Source organism: Schistocerca serialis, chromosome 2 (assembly GCF_023864345.2).
Source record: "Schistocerca serialis cubense isolate TAMUIC-IGC-003099 chromosome 2, iqSchSeri2.2, whole genome shotgun sequence".
NCBI lineage: Eukaryota > Metazoa > Arthropoda > Insecta > Orthoptera > Acrididae > Schistocerca > Schistocerca serialis.
Genome location: NC_064639.1, coordinates 979,998,658 through 980,020,255, shown reverse-complemented (window position 1 = coordinate 980,020,255; position 21,598 = coordinate 979,998,658). Strand labels below are relative to the sequence as shown.

Here is a 21,598-nt window from a genome sequence, read left to right as displayed (position 1 = left end):
TGGTATCAGGAAAGATGCAGATCTATGGACAGATAACTTCATGGCAGCACAACAAGATGAAAAAAGTACAGAGAGTACAAGAAGGGATGAAGGAAGATGTAGAAGGGGGAAAAAAGGGGAGGAGGGAAAAGGACAGAAAGTTGGGGAACTGAGGAGGAAAAAAGGGAGGCAGAAAAGAAGTGAAAGATGAAGAGGGAGAAAGGGAGAGGAGAGAGAAGGGAGACAGGTCGAAAAGGGGGCCGAGATGAGGATGAGGGATCAGAAAGAAAAGGGGGGGGGGGGCGAGCGAGGGAGGAAGGGACAGAGAATACCTGCATCGGTTTGCTGCAGCAAACTTTGACATATTCTCAGTTTGAATATAATAAATTTTTGTCAGATCAAGAGTCTTATATCCATGAATCAGCATGGTTTTAGAAAGCATCACTTGTGCAAAACTTAGCTTGTCTGCTTCTCACATGATATACTGTCAACTATGGATGAAGGGCAACAGGCAGATTCCATATTTCTAGATTTCCGGAAAACATTTGGCATAGTGCCCCACTCCAGGCTGTTAAAGGAGGTATGGGCAGATGGAATAGGTTCACAGATATGTGAGTGGCTCAAATATTTCTTAAGTTATAGAACCCAGCATGTTGTGTTTGATGGCAAATGTTCATCAGAGATTATGGTATCATCAGGCATGCCAAATGATTTGGCACGCAGGGTGGGCAGCAATCTACAGTTGTTTGCTGATGATCTGTGGCTTACAGTATGGCATTGAAGTTGAGTGACTGTAGGAGGATATAAGTTGACTTAGATAAAATTTCTACTTGGCAGGTAGCTCGAAATGTAGAAAAAGTAAGTTAATGCAGATGAATAGCAAAAACAAACCCATAATGTTTGGATACAGCATTAGTAGCCTCCTGCTTGACACAGTTATCTCATTTAAATATTTGGGCATAACATCACAAAGCTTATGAAATGGAACAAGCATGTGAGGATTGGGGTAGGAAAGGGGAATGGTTGTATTGTTAATTACTGCTCAAGTATTTGGGATCTGTACCAGGTAGGATTAAAGGAAGACAATGAAGTATTCTGAGGCAGGCTGCCAGATTTGTTACTGTTAGGCTTGAACAACACGTAAGTGTTACGGAGTTGCTTTGGGATCTCAAATGGGAATCCCTGGAGAGAAGGCAACATTCTTTTTGAAGAACTCTACTGAGAAAATTTAGAGAACCTGCATTTGATGCTGAATGATTCTATGGCTGCCAACATACAATGTGTGTAAGGACCATAAAGATAAGACATGAGAAATTAGGACACGTGCAGAGGCATATGGACAGTCGTCTTTCCCTCATTCTATTTGCGAGTGTAACAGGAAAGGAAATTACTAGCAGTAGTACAGAGCACTGTCCTCCACATGCCATATTGTGGATTGTGGAGTATTGATGTAGATGTGGATGTAGAAGAAGGCTGGTGGGAAGGCAGTGCATGATCTGCATTGAGAAGGTGTGGTATGGACAGAATAGAGAAGGCAAGGTGAGGCAATGGTAATAGGTTAGTGGAGTTTTAGGCCAGGCAAAATGCAAGAGCACAGGATGTGTTAGAGAGACAATTCCCATTTGTATAATTCAGATAAACCTTTGCTGGAGGGAGTATCCAAATGCCCCATGTAATAGTGAAGGAGCTATTGAAGTCATTTACATTATTTTGTTCAGCATATTTGACAACTGTATGATCCAGTTCGCAGTTTTGCCACAGTTTAGTGGTATATTTATGCGAGTTGACGGCTGGTTACTTGTCATGCCCACATAGAATGCTGTACAGTAATTGCAGCACAGCTGATATATAAAGGGCTACTTTCACACATGACCCTACTTCTGATTGGTTAGGAAAAGCCTGTTGCTGGACTGCAGTAGGAGGTGGTGGGTGGATGAATGGGACAGGTCTTGCGTCTGAGCTGACCATAAGAGAATGGCCCATGGGGTGCAGGATTGGGAGTAGGATTCGAATACAGATGGACAATAATATTCTGTCTAGGGTGGGTGGGCAGTGGAACTCTACTTTGCGAGATGTGAGTAGGATTTTGGGTAGAATATCTCACATCTGAGGGCCTCACGTGAGGTAGTCAAAGCCCCGATGAAGGTTGTGGTTGAGTTTTTAAGGCCAGAGTGATATGAGTGATTAGAGGAGTACTGGTTGGTGGCTGGTTAATAGATTTACTGACCAGAGGAGTAGATGACAGTGGAGATTTGTTGGTGGATGAGCTGGATAGAATATTGTCAGTCAGCAAAGGCTCTAGTGAGGTTATCGGCATATGTCAACAACTTCTATTTTTCACTGACATCCATGGATGCAAAAGTTGTAATGAACTGTGGACTGGGTGACAGCTATCAGAGTGGACGTACTCTTGGTGGCTGGTGCACTTAATATGGACAACATATTTATGGAGCCACCTGAGAGGTAGAGATTGGCATCTAGGAAGATGGCTTGATGAGTTGAGAAGGTCCAGGTGAAGCGGATTTGGGAATAAGTGTTGTGATTATGGAGCAAAGAGCAAATGTCATTACTGCCATGAATCCAGATCATGAAAATGTCATCAATGAATCTGAACCAGGCAAGAAGTTTTAGGTGTTGACTGGATAAGCAGGATTTCTCCAGATGGCCCATATATAAATTGGCATAGGATGGTGCCATGTGAGTACCCATGGCAATACCATGGATTTGTTCATAGATTTGCCAGTCTGAAGTGAAATAACTTATTGTGGGTCACAGTATGGTTATCTAGGAGGATTAGGAAATAGGTGGTGGGTTTGGTGTCAGTAGGGCATTGTGAAAGGTAGTGTTCCATGACCCTGAAGAGATTACTCCGTTTGATGTCCTTCTAATGGTGCAATCATCAACTCTGAAGTATACTGTGTTACCCTCAGGAAATTGAAGAAATAACTTCAGCATGTTCATCACCACAAAAATGCAATGACAACACAAGGCCTTACATAAGTCTGCGCACCCGAGAGGAGCACACAGAACTTCATTGGACTGTTCTTTTTCATCCACCCTGTAGCCTGGATCTCGCACCTTCTGAGTTTAATCTGTTTGGACCAATGGAAGTCGTATTCATGGGAAGAAGAAGGGAAGTTATTGATGCAGAAAGATGTTGGCACTGACGTCGACCATTAGAGTTGTACCATATGAGCATACAGGCCCTCCCAGGAAGTTGGCATAACGCCATCACACTGAATGGAGATTACGTTGAAAAATTGGATTTTGTAGACAAAAGAGTGAGGAATAATATGGTCTATTGGTATACTGATAAATATCATCCTGCTTTCAGAAAAAATATTTGCAATACTTATTGAATGCCTTAATTAATTCCTGGAGACAGAAAAGCTTCTGTCCATGAATCAAAACAGTTGTCATTTAAATATTTGGACGTAGCATTGCAAAGGGATATGAAATGAATCAGCATGTAAGGATTATAGTATGGACGGCGGATGGTCGACTTCGGTTTATTGGGAGAATTTTAGGAAAGTGTGGTTCACCTGTAAATGAGACTGCATGTAGGACACTAGTGTGATTTATTCTTCAGTACTACTCATGTGTTTGGGATCCGTATCACGTCCGATTAAAGGACGACATCGGAACTATTCAGAGACGAACTACCGGTAGGTCTGAACAATATACAAGCACTACAGAACTGCTTCAGAACTCAAATGGGAATCCCTACAAGGAAGGCGACGTTCTTTCCGAGGAACAATATTGAGCAAATTTAGAGAACCAGCATTTGAAACTGTTTGCAGAACAATTCTACTGCCACTAACGTACAACACGGGTAAGGACAACGAATATAAAATAAAAGAAATTGGGGTTAATATAGAGGCATATTGACTGTCGTTCCTCCCTCGTTATATTTGCGAGTGGAACAAGAAAGGAAATGAGTGGTAGTGGTACAGGGTACCCTCCGCCACGCACCGTACGGTGGCCTGATGGCTGTGCATGTATGTGTGGATGCTTTGACTTCTATTACATTCGAAGAATGTGTCGAAATTCTGAATTTAACATTTGAAAATGGTATAAACTCTGTTAATGCTGTTATAAGTTGCATTTAATTTTCTCAAATTAAAAATTAATTTGCTCAGCCTTTGACTTTTGAATCTTTTTTGTTCACTTAGTTTGTTTGTCACTGCTTTGGAATTCATGACAACGCTTTTCATCATCTATGAATATGCATTCTTTTAGGTGAAAATATCCAGCGTTTTAAAGTTTGACAGTTGAAAATAGATATATGGATGTTCAAGGCAACGTTTCAGCGCCGTGTGGCATAGTTTTGCAATGCCCTACTCCATGGCACCTGTGGGACACTTTTAGTTGAAAGACTGATATGACACAGTTCAAGATTTATTTACAGCAAGGCACAACCGTTGAAATGTTAGAAACCCAATATTGTGCACAAGCGTTATTCTACCAGTCACCCACCGATTTGCACCCTTTCCAGATGCGAAAATTGCCTTATTTCATCCACGCTCAAAAGAAAGCGCCCAGTTCACAGAAAATAAATCGTTGTCCTCCATTTCACATCGATATGATGGATATTATTATGTAAATAGTTTAGCCGTGACCTCACACACGATATGCCAATAAACCAGCCGTGTCGTCACGACAACAATCAGCCTTTCTTCTCTTCATTACCGCCCTGCCACTCAATTTTTCAGTTTAGACAGTTGAAAACAGGCTCTATTATAGTAAGGCTATATACATATACAGCGAAACGCTTGCAAAAGTACAGTCACTGTGTAAGAAACTTTACCGGAATAGCCAACAGTTTGTAACGGCGCGATGAATCATGGGAATTGAAGACGACCAATCACGATTCATGAGTCAGGTGTAGACAGCCAATGAGAATGTCCTTCATTTGTTTCGTTTCGCAAATGCAGTTAGCTGATATTTAGCTCAAATCATAGGAATTTAAATTTTAAGTTCTGATATTAGTAGTATACTTCGTAAGGAAAACCTAAAAAATTGTGACATATTTGGAAGTAATAGCAAAATATATCTGAGAGCCAACATCTTAAATATGAGGAAACATGATTCATTTGACGACAATCGTGAAACTACAGCTGTTGCTCGGCGAGTGCCTCTTTCGTAGCATTATAATTTCTGACACCGCAACTCACATCTCGGAAAATATTGCTGCTCGTTTCACTCGCAGGTACTTACGCGGTGCTCTTATGTTCCTGCGCAACAACACCTTCGGAAATCGTGACAAAGTCATAAACAAAGCAAAGTATTTTCGGAAATCAAGACTGTAAATAGGCCTATGATTGCTGCTCGTTTTACATTTTCATTCGCTATCAACATTTCCGTAAAAACTGCCGACACCATAAGTGCGCACAAATGTATTATTTAAATGTACTGACATTTACTACTAAATACAATGACAAAAAAATTACAACACAAAGAAGGAGTAGTGCGACATAAACGAAAGTTAGTAGACGTTTTTCTACATCTGAAAGATGGTGTCTACTCAAATTTCAAGAGTGGCACTAGCAATGCCACTACGAGGATGCAAATCAGGTTTACTTTAAATATACGCTGTAATGGTCCTGAACGTGAGTTACCTTTGAGACTGGACGTCGTGAGTTGATATTAGTCAAGCAAGCCTTTAAGGCGACAAAGACACCATTATCAACGCACTGAGTTTGTACGAGGTTGTATCATAAGGTTACGAGAAGTTGCCTGTTCCTTTTGCGTTACTGATGAAAGACGTGGTAGGAATGTAGCCACTGTACACGATTGCTGGCAGCGGTGGTCACGAAAATGTTCAATCACAAGAAGACTGGGCTCAGGATAGCCACTTGGCACTATCGAGGGGGAAGACCATCGTGTACAGCGAATGACACTGGAGTATCGTACTGCATCTGCAGCAGCAATGTGAGCAGCAATTGGCACCACAGGGACACAACAAACTGTTACAAATCGGTTACTTCAAATACGCGAGCCAGACGCCGTGTAGCGTGCATTCCACCGACCCCAAACAACCGCCATTTGCGACTTTGGTGATGTCAAGTGAGAGCTAATTGGAGTGCGGTGTGGAGGTCTGTTGTGATTTCTGATCAAAGTTGATTCAGCATCGGTGCCAGTGATGATCGTGTGTTGTTTAGACCAGTTGAGGGCCTACAACCAACTTGTTTACGTGCTAGACACACTGGAGCTGCAGTTGGAGTTGTGGTCTGAGGTGCAGTTTCGTATAATAACAGGAGCACTATGGTGGTTATCCCACGCACTCTGACTGCAAATTTCGCTGTTGTGCTGCCATTCATGAACGGCATTCCAGGGAGTGTTTTCCAACAGGATAACGATCACTCACATACCGCTGTTGCAAATCAACACGGTCTACAGAGTCGACATGTTGCCTTGGCCTACTCGATCTCCAGATCTGTCTCTAATCGAGCACATATGAGACATCATCGGACAACTCCAGCGTCATCCACAAGCAATATTACACTACTGGCCATTAAAACTGCTACACCACGAAGATGACGTGCTGCACACGCGAAATTTAACCTACAGGAAGAAGATGCTGTGATATGCAAATGATTAGCTTTTCAGAGCATTCACACAAGGTTGGCGCCGGTGGCAACACCTACAACGTGCTGACATGAGGAAAGTTTCAAACCGATTTCTCATACACAAACAGCAGTTGACCGGCGTTGCCTGGTGAAACGTCGTTGTGATGCCTCGTGTAAGGAGGAGAAATGCGTACCATCACGTTTCCGACTTTGATAAAGGTCGGATTGTAGCCTGTCGCGATTGCGGTTTATCGTATCGCGACATTGCTGCTCGCGTTGGTCGTGATCCAATGACTGTTAGCAGAATATGGAATCGGTGGGTGCTAGATCCCAACGGCCTCGTATCACTAGCAGTCGAGATGACAGGGATCTTATCTGCACGGCTGTAATGGATCGTGCAGCCACGTCTCGATCCCTGAGTCAACAGAATGGGGTTGTTTGCAAGACAACAACCATCTGCATGAACAGTTCGATGACGTTTGCAGCAGCATGGACTATTAGCTCGGAGACCATGGCTGCGGTTACCCTTGACGCTGCATCACAGACAGGAGCGCCTGCGATGGTGTACTCAACGACGAACCTGGGTGCACGAATGGCAAAACGTCATTTTTTCGGATGAATCCAGTTGTGTTTACAGTATCATGATGGCCGCATCCGTGTTTGGCGACATCGCGGTGAACGCACATTGGAAGCGTGTATTCGTCATCGCCATGCTGGCGTATCACCCGGCATGATGGTATGGGGTGCCATTGGTTACACGTCTCGGTCACCTCTTGTTCGCATTGACGGCACTTTGAACAGTGGACGTTAGATTTCAGATGTGTTACGACCCGTGGCTCTACCCTTCATTTGATCCCAGCGAAACGCTACATTTCAGCAGGATAATGCACGACCGCATGTTGCAGGTCTCGTACGGGCGTTTGTGGATACGGAAAATGTTGGACTGCTGCCCTGGCCAGCACATTCTCCAGATCTCTCAGCAATTGAAGACGTCTGGTCAATGGTGGCCGAGCAACTGGCTCGTCACAATACGCCAGTCACTACTCATGATGAACTGTGGTATCGTGTTGAAGCTGCATGGGCAGCTGTACCTGTATACGCAATCCAAGGTCTGTTTGACTCAATGGCCAGGCATATCAAGGCCGTTATTATGGCCAGCGGTTGTTGTTCTGGGTGCTGATTTCTGAGGATCTATGCACCCAAATTGCGTGAAAATGTAATCACATGTCAGGTCTAGTATAATATATTTGTCCAATGAATATCCGTTTATTATCTGAATTTCTTCTTGGTGTAGCAATTTTAATGGCCAGTAGTGTAACTGTCCGTGTATTGACCGACCAAGTGCAGTAGGCATGGAACCATCCCACAAGCTGTCATCCGGCACCTGTACAACACAATGCATGCACTTTTGCATGGTTTCATTAATGTACAAGCATTTCATATTTGAAATTCCTTATCTCGCTCATATGTTAACCTGTGGTCTTGCAACGTCAGTCACTTAAACATGTTACCTAGATAAATGTATTCCCGAAGTTTCAATACTGTAAATTAATTATTTTGCGGTATTGTGACTTTTTTCCGTCAATGTATAATCAATAAAACGTAATAGTAAGAGAGGAGAAAAATTAATTATATAGGCTCCCTAAAGCGCACGCAACTTATTTTGGCTTCCAAAATTTGTCTGGCCCATCGAATTCTCCTGAGATAGCAGTCAGTAACTTCTTCCACTTTCTTTGGATGAAGGAACCATTACGTGCTAGACAATTTCAAATCGAGGACGAGGTTATTTGCTAGGTGGAGCATTACCTAAACAGCCAAAATCGAGGTTTCTACAAGCTCTCCGTCAAGGCATCCGTCATAGGGAGAATGTGTCGCACTGAAGGGAAATACGAAGAGGAGAACTGACCATCACCAGGTTTCATGGTCGCAGCTTGATTTTTTTTCGAAATGTTTATTAATACAGTGTGTCCATCCCTCACGCAAGGCCTACTGACCCAGGTACATCTCCCAGCTGCGGCTGACCACCAGGTAGAGCAGGCTGGCGACGAACTGTGTGAGGCAGGACACGAGGCCGATCAGCGAGTCCTCCAGTTTCAGCACCCGGCACAGCAGCAGTACCGTCAGAACAGAGCCTGCCAACATTAACATTCGGAACTCAATCACATGTCTTCATCCACAGAAAAGAATAACGAAGGACAGAACAATTACAAAGGTACAAGGTGTCGCACAATACGTGTTAGAAAAAGTTCGTCTCCTGTGGTTTAATCATGTGATATATATGAGTCTCCTTGTAATGTTGCTGTACTGTAGCTCTGAAAATACTATAGGTCACTCAACAATGTCTTAGTTTGAACAGAATTACGAACACCGAAACAGCGTTTGATTATTGTAAAGACATTCAACATAAATTCTGGACATATTATCATGGTGAGATACGCAGTCAACAGAACATTTGATCCAAGAACAGCACCATCTGGAACTATCACTTCTCCATGAAATTACAGTACTGAAAGGAAGTCAGTTAGTTAGTTACATATTCCATTGATCAATCTCATGGAAACCTTTATGATGTGGAACGTGTCAAGTGCATAAGAAATGCAAACCTGAGTCAAGGTTTTTTAATTATTTTAAAGGCTTAAAATATTTATTACCTACCCCATTCTCTCAAATGGCACAAAATGCATGTATCACACACAGAGATTTATTTATACCCATTCAAGAATTCATCTATGGTATAGAAGGAGTTGTCAAGGAGACATGACTTCAATTTATTTTTAAAAGTGTTACTAATGGCTGTCAGACATTTTATTTCACCTGGTAATTTATCGAGAAGTTTTACAGCAGCATATTTTACCCCTTTCTGTGCCATAGATAGGTTAAGTAGAGAACAGTGTAACTCTTTCTTTCTTCTGGTGTTATAATCATGAATGTCACTGTTGTTTTTAAACTGGTCCATGTACTTGAGAACAAATTCTATTACCGAGTAAATGTACTGAGAGGTTGTTGTACGAATTCCTAATCTTTTGTAGAAATGCCTACAAGATGTACGACTGTGAGCCCCACACATTATTCTAACCACTTGCTTTTGAGCAATGAATACTTTTTGCCTAAGTGTTCAGTTACCCCAAAATATTATTCTGTATGACATCAGAGAGAGAAAGTATGCAAAGTATGTTAGTTTGCTAATTTCTACATCCTCAAAATTAGCAGTTATTCTGATTGCAAAAGTTGTTGCTCATTGTATAATGCCCGTCTTTCCCTATAGCTTACATATATTTTTCTGAGGATTTAGAACATATTGCAGCACCTAAGAATGTCGAATGCATTTTCTACCTCTCCTCCCCTCGCCGGCCAAACACTACTAGCAAAAATTTCTTCTATCGCCTGGATTTAAAGTGTTTATCTCTGTGCAGTGCACCACCACAGAGGTGTGAGTTAGTGGCCTAGCTTGTGGACGGCCAAGTCCTGGTTGCATCATACTGTAGACTGCTAACCACACTGAATTTTCGAAGTCAGGGCTCATATAGCCTTTTATAATTATAATTATTCGTATGATTTCATGTACCTAATATGTAGTATTAAGTCAATTTCAGTCAGTTGTGTTCTTCTTGCCGGTGCGATCTTTACAATCGCTAGCGTAATTGAACAGATTAAGTGGAATATGAAGAGACAGTAGGACAAATTGGTGAACACAAAAGTTTGTGGAAAACCCTATTAGAAGAAGCGAGACAGAAGTGGAACATCTGCGTACATCCATATTTACATTGGATGATGGTGAGAGATCAGGTATAATTTTTATTAAAAATGGAACTCCTCCAGCTGTACTTAAGATTTCATATTTATTTGGCTGCTAGTTTCGACGTTGCGTCAACGCCATCTAGCCTGTACACTTTGATGATATCAATTGTGTGTGGCTGACAAGGGAACCTCCCCATCGCACCCCCTTCAGATTTAGTTATTACTTGGCACAGTGGATAGGCCTTGAAAAACTGAACACAGATCAATTGAGAAAACAGGAAGAAGTTGTGTGGAACTGTGAAAAAATAAGCAAAATATACAAACTGGTCATCAGTCTTGGCCACATAGGCAACATAAAGGAGAACGTGAGCTTAGGAGCGCCGTGATCCCTTGGTAACGTGAGCAGCTGAAGAAGGAGAGGTCCTTGGTGCAAGTCTTCCCACTAGTGAAAATTTTACTTTCTTTATTTTTGCATAGTTATTATCTGTCCGTTCGTTCATTGACGTCTCTGTTCACTGTAATAAGTCTAGTGTCTGTGTTTTGCGACCGCATCGCAAAACCGTGCGATTAGTAGACAAAAGGACGTGCCTCTCCAATCGGAACCGAAAACATTTGATCGCAAGGTCATAGGTCAACCGATTCCTCCACAGGAAAACACATCTGATACATTCTATACGACACTGGTGACGGCATGTGCGTCATATGACAGGAATATGTTGTCGACCCACCTAACTTGTACACTTGGCGAATGGGTAAAAAGATTCTTCTACCTTGCCCGATTTAGGTTTTCTTGTGGATGTGATAATCACTCCCAAAAAAGTGATGAAAACATAAGAGTTTGTCACATAAACTGAAAATAAAAAATTAAAGTTTTCACTCGATGGAAGATTTGAACCAAGGACCTTTCGTTCCGCAGCTGCTCACGTTACCACGAGACCACGGCGCTACTGCGGTCCCACTGTCCTAAATGTTGCTTATGTCGCCATGAACTACTCAGTTTGTATATTTCGCTTATTTTTTCACAGTTCCACACAACTTCTTCCTGTTTTCTCAATTGATCTGTGTTCAGTTTTTCAAGGCCTATCCACTGTGCCAACTTATAACTAAATCTGAGGGGAGTGCGATGGGGAGGTTCCCTTGTGAGTACTAGAAGTCCGTGGTGAGACCAATACGTGGTAGTTACCGCTCGCCATCCATGTGGAGTACTGGTCTCACCGCGGACTTCTAGTACTCAGCCACACACAGTTGATATCATCAAAGTGTACGGGTCTGAAGATGGCGTTGACGCAACGTCGAAAATAGTAGCCAAATAAATATGAAATCTTAAGTACAGCTGGAGGAGTTTCATTTTTAATAAAAAGTAAGAAGTGGAACAAGTATTTGGAAATGAATAGGTACCAGACAGGTGAACTAATGAGGAAAACTGTTGATCTGATCATGATCAGACTCCATGAGGCAGATAGTAGGGGACGTCTGACGCATAGACGAAGATCACGAGCGCTCTAAAGGCGTTAGAAGACTAGTAAATAAAAAACAATTGCCCATGTTCAAGAAGGACTCGGGCTCTAAGGATTCTGTACAAACGTAATTACGATCATGATCAGACTCCATGAGGCAGACAGCAAGGGACGTCTGCCGCAGAGACGATGATCACGAGTGCTCTAAAGGCGTTAGAAGACTAGTAAATAAAAAAATAATAATTGCCCATGTTCAAGAAGGACTCGGCTCTAAGGATTCTGTACAAACGTAATTACATATACAGACAGTTCATCCATCTCGAAAATCGAGAATCTTGACTATTTTTGTCTGTTATTGACATTCGTACCGGAACGATATCGGTATTGGGAATTCCAGGGCTTCTAGAATGCTTTAATTTCTGTTTGAAGTCGGATAACGAATGACAAAAAAATTACGTGTCTAATTACAAATTAACATTTTTTCCCGATTTTTTTTCCTTTCCTTTTACAGCGAAGCCTTGCTTCTTCCAAATTTCATGATTTTGTACCAACGGGAAGTACCCTACAGGTTTTAATGAGAGAGTTTGTAAGTATGAAAATATGCGACATAAATGGCCGTATCTTCAGACTGCGTTGACTTAAAAGCTTAAGTTTGTTTTTACATTGCCGAGGTATCACGGACCCTAAATTGTAAATTGATATGTCTATCCGTTCCTGAGGAGAAGGGGTCATAACAGACGGTCAGTGGGATAACAAATGTCAAAAAGTATTCTTTTTTCGGGTGAGTTACACTACTGGCCATTAAAATTGCTACACCACGAAGATGACGTGCTACACACGCGAAATTTAACCGACAGGAAGAAGATGCTGTGATATGCAAATGATTAGCTTTTCAGAGCATTCACACAAGGTTGCCGCCGGTGGCGACACCTACAACGTGCTGACATGAGGGAAGTTTCCAAACGATTTCTCATACACAAACAGCAGCTGACCGGCGTTGCCTGCCGAAACGTTGTTGTGGTGCCTCGTGTAAGGAGGAGAAATGCGCATCATCACGTTTCCGACTTTGATAAAGGTCGGATTGTAGCCTGTCGCGATTGCGGTTTATCGTATCGCGACATTGCTGCTCGCGTTGGTCGAGATCCAATGACTGTTAGCAGAATATGGAATGGGTGGGTTCAGGAGGGTAATACGGAACGCCGTGCTGGATCCCAATGGTCTCGTATCACTAGCAGTCGAGATGACAGCATTTTATCCGCATGGCTGTAACGGATCGTGCAGCCGCGTCTCGATCCCTGAGTCAAGAGATGGGGATGTTTGCAAGACAACAACCATCTGCACGAACGGTTAGACGACGTTTGAAGCAGCATGGACAATCAGCTCGAAGACCATGGCTGCGGTTACCCTTGACGCTGCATCACAGACAGGAGCGCCTGCGATGGTGTACTCAACGACGAACCTGCGTGCACGAATGGCAAAAAGTCATCTTTTCGGATGAATCCAGGTTCTGTTTACAGCATAATGATGGTCAGATCCATGTTTGGCGACATCGCCGTGAACGCACATTGGAAGCGTGTATTCGTCATCGCCATATTGGCATATCACCCGGCGTGATAGCATGGGGTGCCATTGCTTACACGTCTCGGTCACCTCTTGTTCGCATTGACGGCACGTTGAACAGTGGACGTTACATTTCAGATGTGTTACGACCCGTGGCTCTACCCTTCATTCGATACCTGCGAAACCCTACATTTCAGAAGGATAATGCACGACCGCGTGTTACAGATCCTGTACGGGCCTTTCGGGATACAGAAAATGCCCTGGCGAGCACATTCTCCAGATCTCTCACCAACTGAACACGTCTGGTCAATGGTGGGCGAGCAACTCGCTCATCACAATACGCCAGTCACTACTCTTGATTTATTTATTTATTTATTGTTCCGTGGGACCAGATTAAGGAGTAATCTCCATGGTCATGGAACGAGTCAATACATGAAATTATAAAACGATATTAGAAACAGATAAAATGAAATATAAAAAAAACATATTCAGGTGACAAGTCGTAAGTTTAAATAAAGAAAACCAACAATGTAACACTGGAATTTGCTTAATTTTTTAGCTCTTCCAGGAGCTCCTCGACAGAATAGAAGGAGTGAGCCATGAGAAAACTCTTCAGTTTAGACTTAAAAGAGTTTGGGCTACTGCTAAGATTTTTGAGTTCTTATGGTAGCTTATTGAAAATGGATGCAGCAGAATACTGCACTCCTTTCTGCGCAAGAGTCAAGGAAGTGCATTCCACATGCAGATTGGATTTCTGCCTAGTATTAACTGAGTGTAAGCTGCTAACTCTTGGGAATAGGCTAATATTGTTAACAACAAACGACATTAAAGAAAATATATACTGTTAGGGCAATGTCAGAATTCCCAGACTACTGAATAGGGGTCGACAAGACGTCCTCGAACTTACACCCCATATAGCTCGAACAGCACGTTTTTGAGCCAAAAATACCCTTTTTGAAGCAGAAGAATTACCCCAAAAAATAATACCATATGACATAAGCGTATGAAAATATGCGAAGTAGACTACTTTCCGTGTTGAAGTGTCACTTATTTAAGATGCTGTTCTAATGATAAATAAAGCAGCATTTAGTTTCTGAACGAGATCCTGGACATGGGCTTTCCACAACAGCGTGCTATCTATCTGAACGCCTAGGAACTTGAACTGTTCCGTCTCACATATAATACGCCCATTCTGTCTGATCAAAATATCGGTTCTTGTTGAAATGTGAGCTAGAAACTATAAAAACTGAGTCTTACTGTGATTTAGCATCAAATTATTTTCCACAAGCCACGAACTTATTTCATGAACTACATTATTTGATACTGTTTCAATATTACACACAAGATCCTTCACTACCAAGCTGGTGTCATCAGCAAAAAGAAATATTTTTGAATCACCTGTAATACTACAAGGCATATCATTTATATAAATAAGAAACAGCAGTGGCCCCAGCACCGACCCTTGGGGAACGCCCCACTTAACAGTGCCCCATTGGGACTGAACATCACTACCACTCTCAATATTGCGGAGAATTACCTTCTGCTTCCTGTTCTTAAAGTAAGAGCCGAACCAATTGTAAGCTACACCCCTTACTCCATAATGGTCTAACTTCTGCAGTAATATTTTGTGGTCAACACAGTCAAAAGCCTTCGTTAAATCAAAGAAAACACCTAGCGTTCGCAATCTTTTTTTTAATCCGTCCAAAACCTCACAGATAAAAGAGAATATAGCATTTGCAGTTGTTAAACCATTTCTAAAACGAAACTGAACATTTGACAGCAAATTATGTGAATTTAAATGCTCCAGTAACCTTGTATATACAACCTTCTCGATAACTTTAGCAAACACCGATGGCATAGAAATAGGTCTAAAAATGTCAACATTATCAATGTCTCCCTTATTATAAAATGGCTTCACTACCGAGTACTTTAATCGGTCAGGAAACCGACCACTGCTAAAGGAAAAGTTACAGATATGGCTAAGTACTGGGCTAACATACATAGAACAATACTTCAGTATTCTGCTAGATACCCCGTCATATGCATGAGAGTTCTTGGTCTTTAGTGATTTAATTATTAACTCAATCTCCCTCTTGTCAGTATCATGGAGGAGCATTTCAGATAACAGTCTCGGAACACTTTTTTCTAAGAGCGCTATATGATTCCCTGTTGGGACTAGGTTTCTATTTAGTTCACCTGCTGTATTCAGAAAGTGATTATTAAATACTGTACATATATGCGACTTATCAGTAACACGGAGATTCCCACTAAGCACTGATTCTATATCCTCGACCTGTCTCTGCAGACCAGCCACTTCCTTTACGACTGACCATATGGTTTTAATTTTATCCTGAGACTTAGCTATTCTGTCTGCATACCACATACTTTTTGCCTTCCTTATAACATTTTTAAGCACCTTCCAATACTGTTTGTAATGAGCTGTTGCATTTAGATTTTGACTTTTTCTAACGTTTTGATATAATTGCCACTTTGTTCTACAAGATATTCTTATCCCTCTAGTCAGCCACCCAGGCTGCCTGTTTGTGCTAGTACCCTGTTTTGAACGTTCTAACGGAAAGCAACTTTCAAAGAGCACGAGAAAAGTCTTGAGAAAAGCATTATATTTATCGTCTACTGTATCAGCGCTATAAACATCTTGCCACTCTTGTTCCTTGATAATGTTTACAAAGGTCTCTACAGCAACTGGATCAGCTTTCCTAAACGGCTGATGACTATATTTAACACGTGCTGCTGCACAAAAATCTTTTAGAGTTAAAATTTGTGCATCATGATCTGAAAGGCCATTCACCTTTTTGCTAACAGAATGCCCTTCTAGTAATGAGGAATGAACAAAAATGTTGTCTATGGTTGTTCTATTGTTCCCTTGCACTCTCGTTGGAAAGAATACGGTTTGCATAAGATTATATGAATTAAAGAGGTCTACCAGCATCCTCTTCCTTGCACAGTCACTTATACAATTAATATTGAAGTCACCACATATAACTAACTTTTTGTATTTTCTGTAAAGAGACCAAGAACCTCCTCTAGCTTTCGCAAAAATGTTGTGAAATCGGAGTCTGGGGATCAATAAATAACGACAGTTAGAAGCTTAGCTCCATTAAATTTAACCACAGCTGCACAACATTCAAACATCTTTTCAGTGCAGTACTTTGAAACATCAATTGATTCAAATGGGATGCCGTTTTTCACATACATGGCTGCTCCCCCACACCGCAAAGAGCTCCTCGAAAAGCTGCCAGCCACCCTGTATCCTGGTAAAGGAAGCCTCTTAATTATCTCCTTATTTAAGAAGTGTTCAGATATACCAATAGTTTCAGAGTCGAGATCTATAAGCAGTTCACTAACTTTATCTCTAATACCTTGTATATTTTGATGAAATATACTAATTCCCTCATTACTCGGATACCTAAGCTTGGTCAAAAGTGGTTCCTTTGTTAGAGAGACTTCCCTTAAGCAGGAATACCTAACAGCTGACTTCAGTCTAAAAAAGGTGCAGCTCTAACACCCACTAGTGCAGGAATTTTCCATGAGTGATCCCACCAACCCCACCTATGCTGTCACCTATAAGCTTTGCCAACCTCCCCTTCCCATACCTGTTGAGGTGCAGGCCATGTCTAGTGAAACCCGTCCTGCTGATAGACTCCGCCGACACCACTGAAATGTGACCCATGCTTTCTGTCATCAGCGCACCCCCAAGTCTCATGTTATTACGCCTGACGGCTGTATTAAGATGAGGTCGATCGTGACGCTGAAACAGTTCCACGAAATGCACATTCGTGTTGCCAGTCTGAGTGGCTATCTTTTCCAGGTCACCATCTATGTCATACTCCTCATCCCTATTACCAGCCCCACCCACAATCACTACCTGATCCTCTTTAGTAAAATCCTTGCGCAACCCCCCTATGTTAACAGTCACCTGAGCCAATCCTGCATTAGGCTTCACAATGCTGGTGACCTGGTACTCACTCCCCAGCACTTCCTGCAACTTCTGGCCTACACCTCTGCCATGAGAACTACCTAACAGCAGAACCTTCTTCTTCCTCTTCGACTTTGCATCTGTTCTAGCCACCGTAACTACTGAGGTCTACTGCATACTTCCTACATCTACAGCTACTAGAGATTCCTCTCCACTAGACTCTGACAGTTGGTCATATCTATTGTAAACGCCAATAGTAAAACTATCTGAAAATCTTCTTCTCCTAGCAGATCTCTTGCCAACAGCCAGCTCCCATTCCCCAACCCCCTTCTCCCTCCTCATCCTATCTAGCTCCTCCTGTGCGTTTTTCAACTGCACCTGAAGGGCACAGATCTTACGCTCCTGCTCCTCTATCAACTTACTCTTGCTACATAACCTGCAGTTCCAGGAGAGGATCTCACCAGAATGCCCACTGGCTTCCCCACTGCATTCCACTCAGTGAAAATACTTTGAACAAGTCTCACACCGCAATCCACTACTCACGAACCTACGGCAAAGCCCACACTTCTCACTCATGGTAAAATTTTACTTTTTCTAAGTTCCGCTACTACAATAAGAAGATGTTAAAAACCTAACTACAATAATCACAAACTTACTCTACAAGGGAAGTAACTACTGTTATTAACAGTATTAATACACAACAAATGTGAATATAACAAAAGACTAATACAGAAAGAGAATCAAACGTCTAATGACACAGTAACGAAGCTGAAAACAGTTCCCCAAAAGGTTCTTCTCAAATTATTTCACCAGAAAACACAAAAAACACCGGTTGAAGACTACTAAAGTTCCTAAATAAACCACTATACACAAACAATCAATTAGTACTTAGCTTTCGATGCGCCGATACAGCTGCAACTGGCAGCGCGGAATGTAAAAACAGGTAAGAGGTTACGTTGCCCGATACGAAACACTCACAAATATCACGTCACACCACAAGAAAGGCAGAGGTGAATGAAGAAACCACTAATACGTCACTTATATAGTAAATATTATCAAAAAACCGTTAAAATATGTATCTGAAACCTAAAAATATATAAAAACTTAGAGAGCGATCTCACACGCAGTCACTCGCTAATGACGTCGCACCCAAGATGCGATGAACTGTGATGTGATGAACTGAACTGTGATGAACTGTGGTATCGTGTTGAAGCTGCATGGGCAGCTGTACCTGTACATGCCATCCAAGCTCTGTTTGACTCAATGCCCAGGCGTATCAAGGCCGTTATTACGGCTAGAGGTGGTTGTTCTGGGTACTTATTTCTCAGGATCTATGCACCCAAATTTCCTGAAAATGTAATCACATGTTAGTTCTAGTATAATATATTTGTCCAATGAATACCCGTTTATCATTTGTATTTCTTCTTGGTGCAGCAATTTTAATGGCCAGTAGTGTAATTACAAATAAACAGTTTTCGGATTTTTCCCCTTACTTTTAATGTGAAACATTGTTTCCTACCAAATTTCGTGATTATAGGTCAACGGAAAGTATAGTATAGGTTTTGATGAGTGAGTTTGTATCAAGATATGTGACATAAATGTCCATATTTTTTGATGGCATTGACTTAGCTGCTTTAATATTTTACACCGTCAAGAGACTGTAGGCCTCAGTGTGAGATGAATTTCAACTTGTCATTTCTACCCGTCCCTGAAAAAGAGAGGTCTTGGACAACAAAGTGATTCTATAAGGGCTTTGTTTTTACAGATTCATGTACGGAACCCTAGAAATGAAATATCTGTTTAATTTCCTCAAGTTACCTTGGTCAACGTAGTGAATCCAGGATTACACCATGTCCTGAGAAACCTTGTCGGAAGTAAAACACTTGCGCACCTGTAATGCCATTTCATTATTCCACCCTTAAGACACGAAGTTCATCTTCAGATGCACTACAGATTGGTAACAATGACTCGCAATAAATCTACATCTACAGCTACATGATTACTCTGCAGTTCACACTTCAGTGTTTGACAGAGAGTGCATACAACCGCTTTCAGAAAGCTGTCAGAGGTGAGCGGAAACAAGTTGTAGCCGCGACTTCCTCTTACCTCCACAGATGAGGATCATCTTGAAGGCGGCGTACAGGCTGTAGTCCACTTCACTCCAACCAAACTTGTATCTTGCGAACAGGTACAGCACGGAGTACTCTCCTGAAAGATAATAAAATCAGAAGTGGATGAATGTGAAACGTACGAGGTGTGTGAGAAAAGTAATGAGACTGATTTTTTATCTACCGAAGTTTTTTTTTCTCGAACAATAATATCGTCCACTTCAAAGTAGTGCTCTCTGGCAACTATACACCGGCGGAGTCGTTGTTCCCAATCTTGGTAGAAGCGCTGAAAGGCTTCAACTCATTTAACATTTCAGTCACGTTCTTTTAAATGTTCTCCTAAGTCCCAAAATGAGGTTGCTTTTAAGAAATTTTACAATTTTGGGAAAATGTGAGAAGGCCTGAGATCAGGTGAACAGGAAGGGAGGGGGGTTGTGGACGACAGAAATTCCTTTTGAGGTCAAACGTTGGGTGGTGGAAGTGGCTGTGTGACATAGGGCGTTGTCATGATGCAGTATTCACTTCTCTTCAGTGTCTCGTCTCACTCGATTCGCCACTATCCTGAAACTTTAGAAGACACCTTTGTAAAGCACTTGGTTGACAGTTTGTTCTTTAGCAACAGATTCTTTGCGCACTATACCTTTACTGTCAAAAAAGCAAATCAGCATTGTTTTCATCTTTAATCAGCCCATTCGAGCTTTTGTCGCTCGAGGAAATGTCTCAGTGTGCCGCTTCTCACTTTGCCGCCTTGTCTCAGGATCGTGCCATCTGTGATCACACGACTGAACCATTCGTGGTCGTTGGCAATCCTCTCAAGAAGATCAACGTACACTTTTCTTCGATTGTCCTTCTGTTCAGTTATGACACTTTCTGGCACCATTTCGACACAATATTTTCGCATGTGCAAAGCTTCTATCACAGTCTGACGTACGGTGAAAGTGTTACTGCTAAAAGTCTGTCTCATTTCACGAGAGCACTCACACGTTCGGCATTTTTATTGGTTTTGGAAGTTGGAGGTCTCCCTGAGTGAGGTTCATCTTCAATGTGTTCTCGGCCTTCCAAAACTGATTTGTGTTACGGAAAAGCTTGGGCTCATAATAAGGAATATTCGCCATAGGAATATTCAGTTTTACAAATGTCACACTCACGGATTCATCAGGTTTAACATAAAACTTGATGGCACAACGTTGCTCTAAATTCCACTGTTCCATTTTCGTGCAAAAGCTCAACTTCACTGATGGCGTTCTCAAAAATCACTTGATGGCTGTATGGAGCTGAAACTCTGACTGAGCACCTGGAACGGACGAACACATCGGTCTACACAAGTAGAACAACACAGCGTTGCCAGATCGCTCGCTGTGTTGTCAGTCTCATTACTTTTCTCACACACTTGTAGATCAACTGTTGATCGCTACCGCCGGACGTTGTGGCCGAGCGGTTCTAGGCGCTTCAGTCTGGAACCGCGCGACCGCTACGGTCGCAGGTACGAATCCTGCCTCGGGCGTGGATGTGTGTGATGTCCTTAGGTTAGTTAGGTTTAAGTAGTTCTAAATTCTAGGGGAATGATGGCCTCTGATATTAAGTCCCATAGTGCTCAGAGCCATTTGAACCATTTTTTGATCACTTTCCCTGCATCATCAAAACCCAAGGGAGCACTTCTTCGTAGTTAGTTTACATGTTACAGCTATTTAATCTTACCCAGATTTTCATGAACATCGGATGTATAATATAAGTTCATCACCATAATAAAAAGTGAGGTAAAAATTAAAGGTAAACACACCAGGCAATATCATATTTGTGCCTGATGTCTACTTATAAGGGCACAGGTTCAAAATGGCTCTAAGCACTATGGGACTCAGCACCTGAGGCCATCAGTCCCCTAGAGTTAGAACTACTTAAACCTAACTAACCTAAGGACATCACAAACATACACGCCCGAGGCAGGATTCGAACCTGCGACTGTAGCAGCAGCGCGGTTCCGGACTAAAGCGCCTAGAACCGCTTCGCCACAGCAGCCGGCAAGGGCACAGTAGAATTGATTTCAATATGTGTAACGGATTTTGTATCGAGAACATTTAGTCGTAATGGAGTTTCTTGTAAAAATAACAGACGATCTGAAATAAAAGGATAGAAATATGACAGGACATGCGCGATACAACTGACGGGCGAAAACATTACCATCGCATGTTTAATGGCGTGCGGTTTCACCATTAGAACGAAATACAGCAGTTGTTGCGTGTGACATGGATT

The 21,598-nt window shown here is 42.0% G+C and overlaps 1 protein-coding gene across 1 annotated transcript in view; it reads right to left on the bottom strand.

Annotated features, from left to right (window-relative positions):
• LOC126458393 (uncharacterized) overlaps nucleotides 1-21,598 on the bottom strand; it is a 251,838-nt gene that overhangs the window by 33,666 nt on the left and 196,574 nt on the right. The window contains exons 5-6 of the mRNA XM_050095401.1: nucleotides 19,347-19,448; nucleotides 8,543-8,680 (exon numbers count right to left, since the gene is read on the bottom strand). Coding sequence (XP_049951358.1) covers nucleotides 8,543-8,680; nucleotides 19,347-19,448 — 240 coding nt within the window. The remainder of the gene's footprint in view (nucleotides 1-8,542; nucleotides 8,681-19,346; nucleotides 19,449-21,598) is intronic.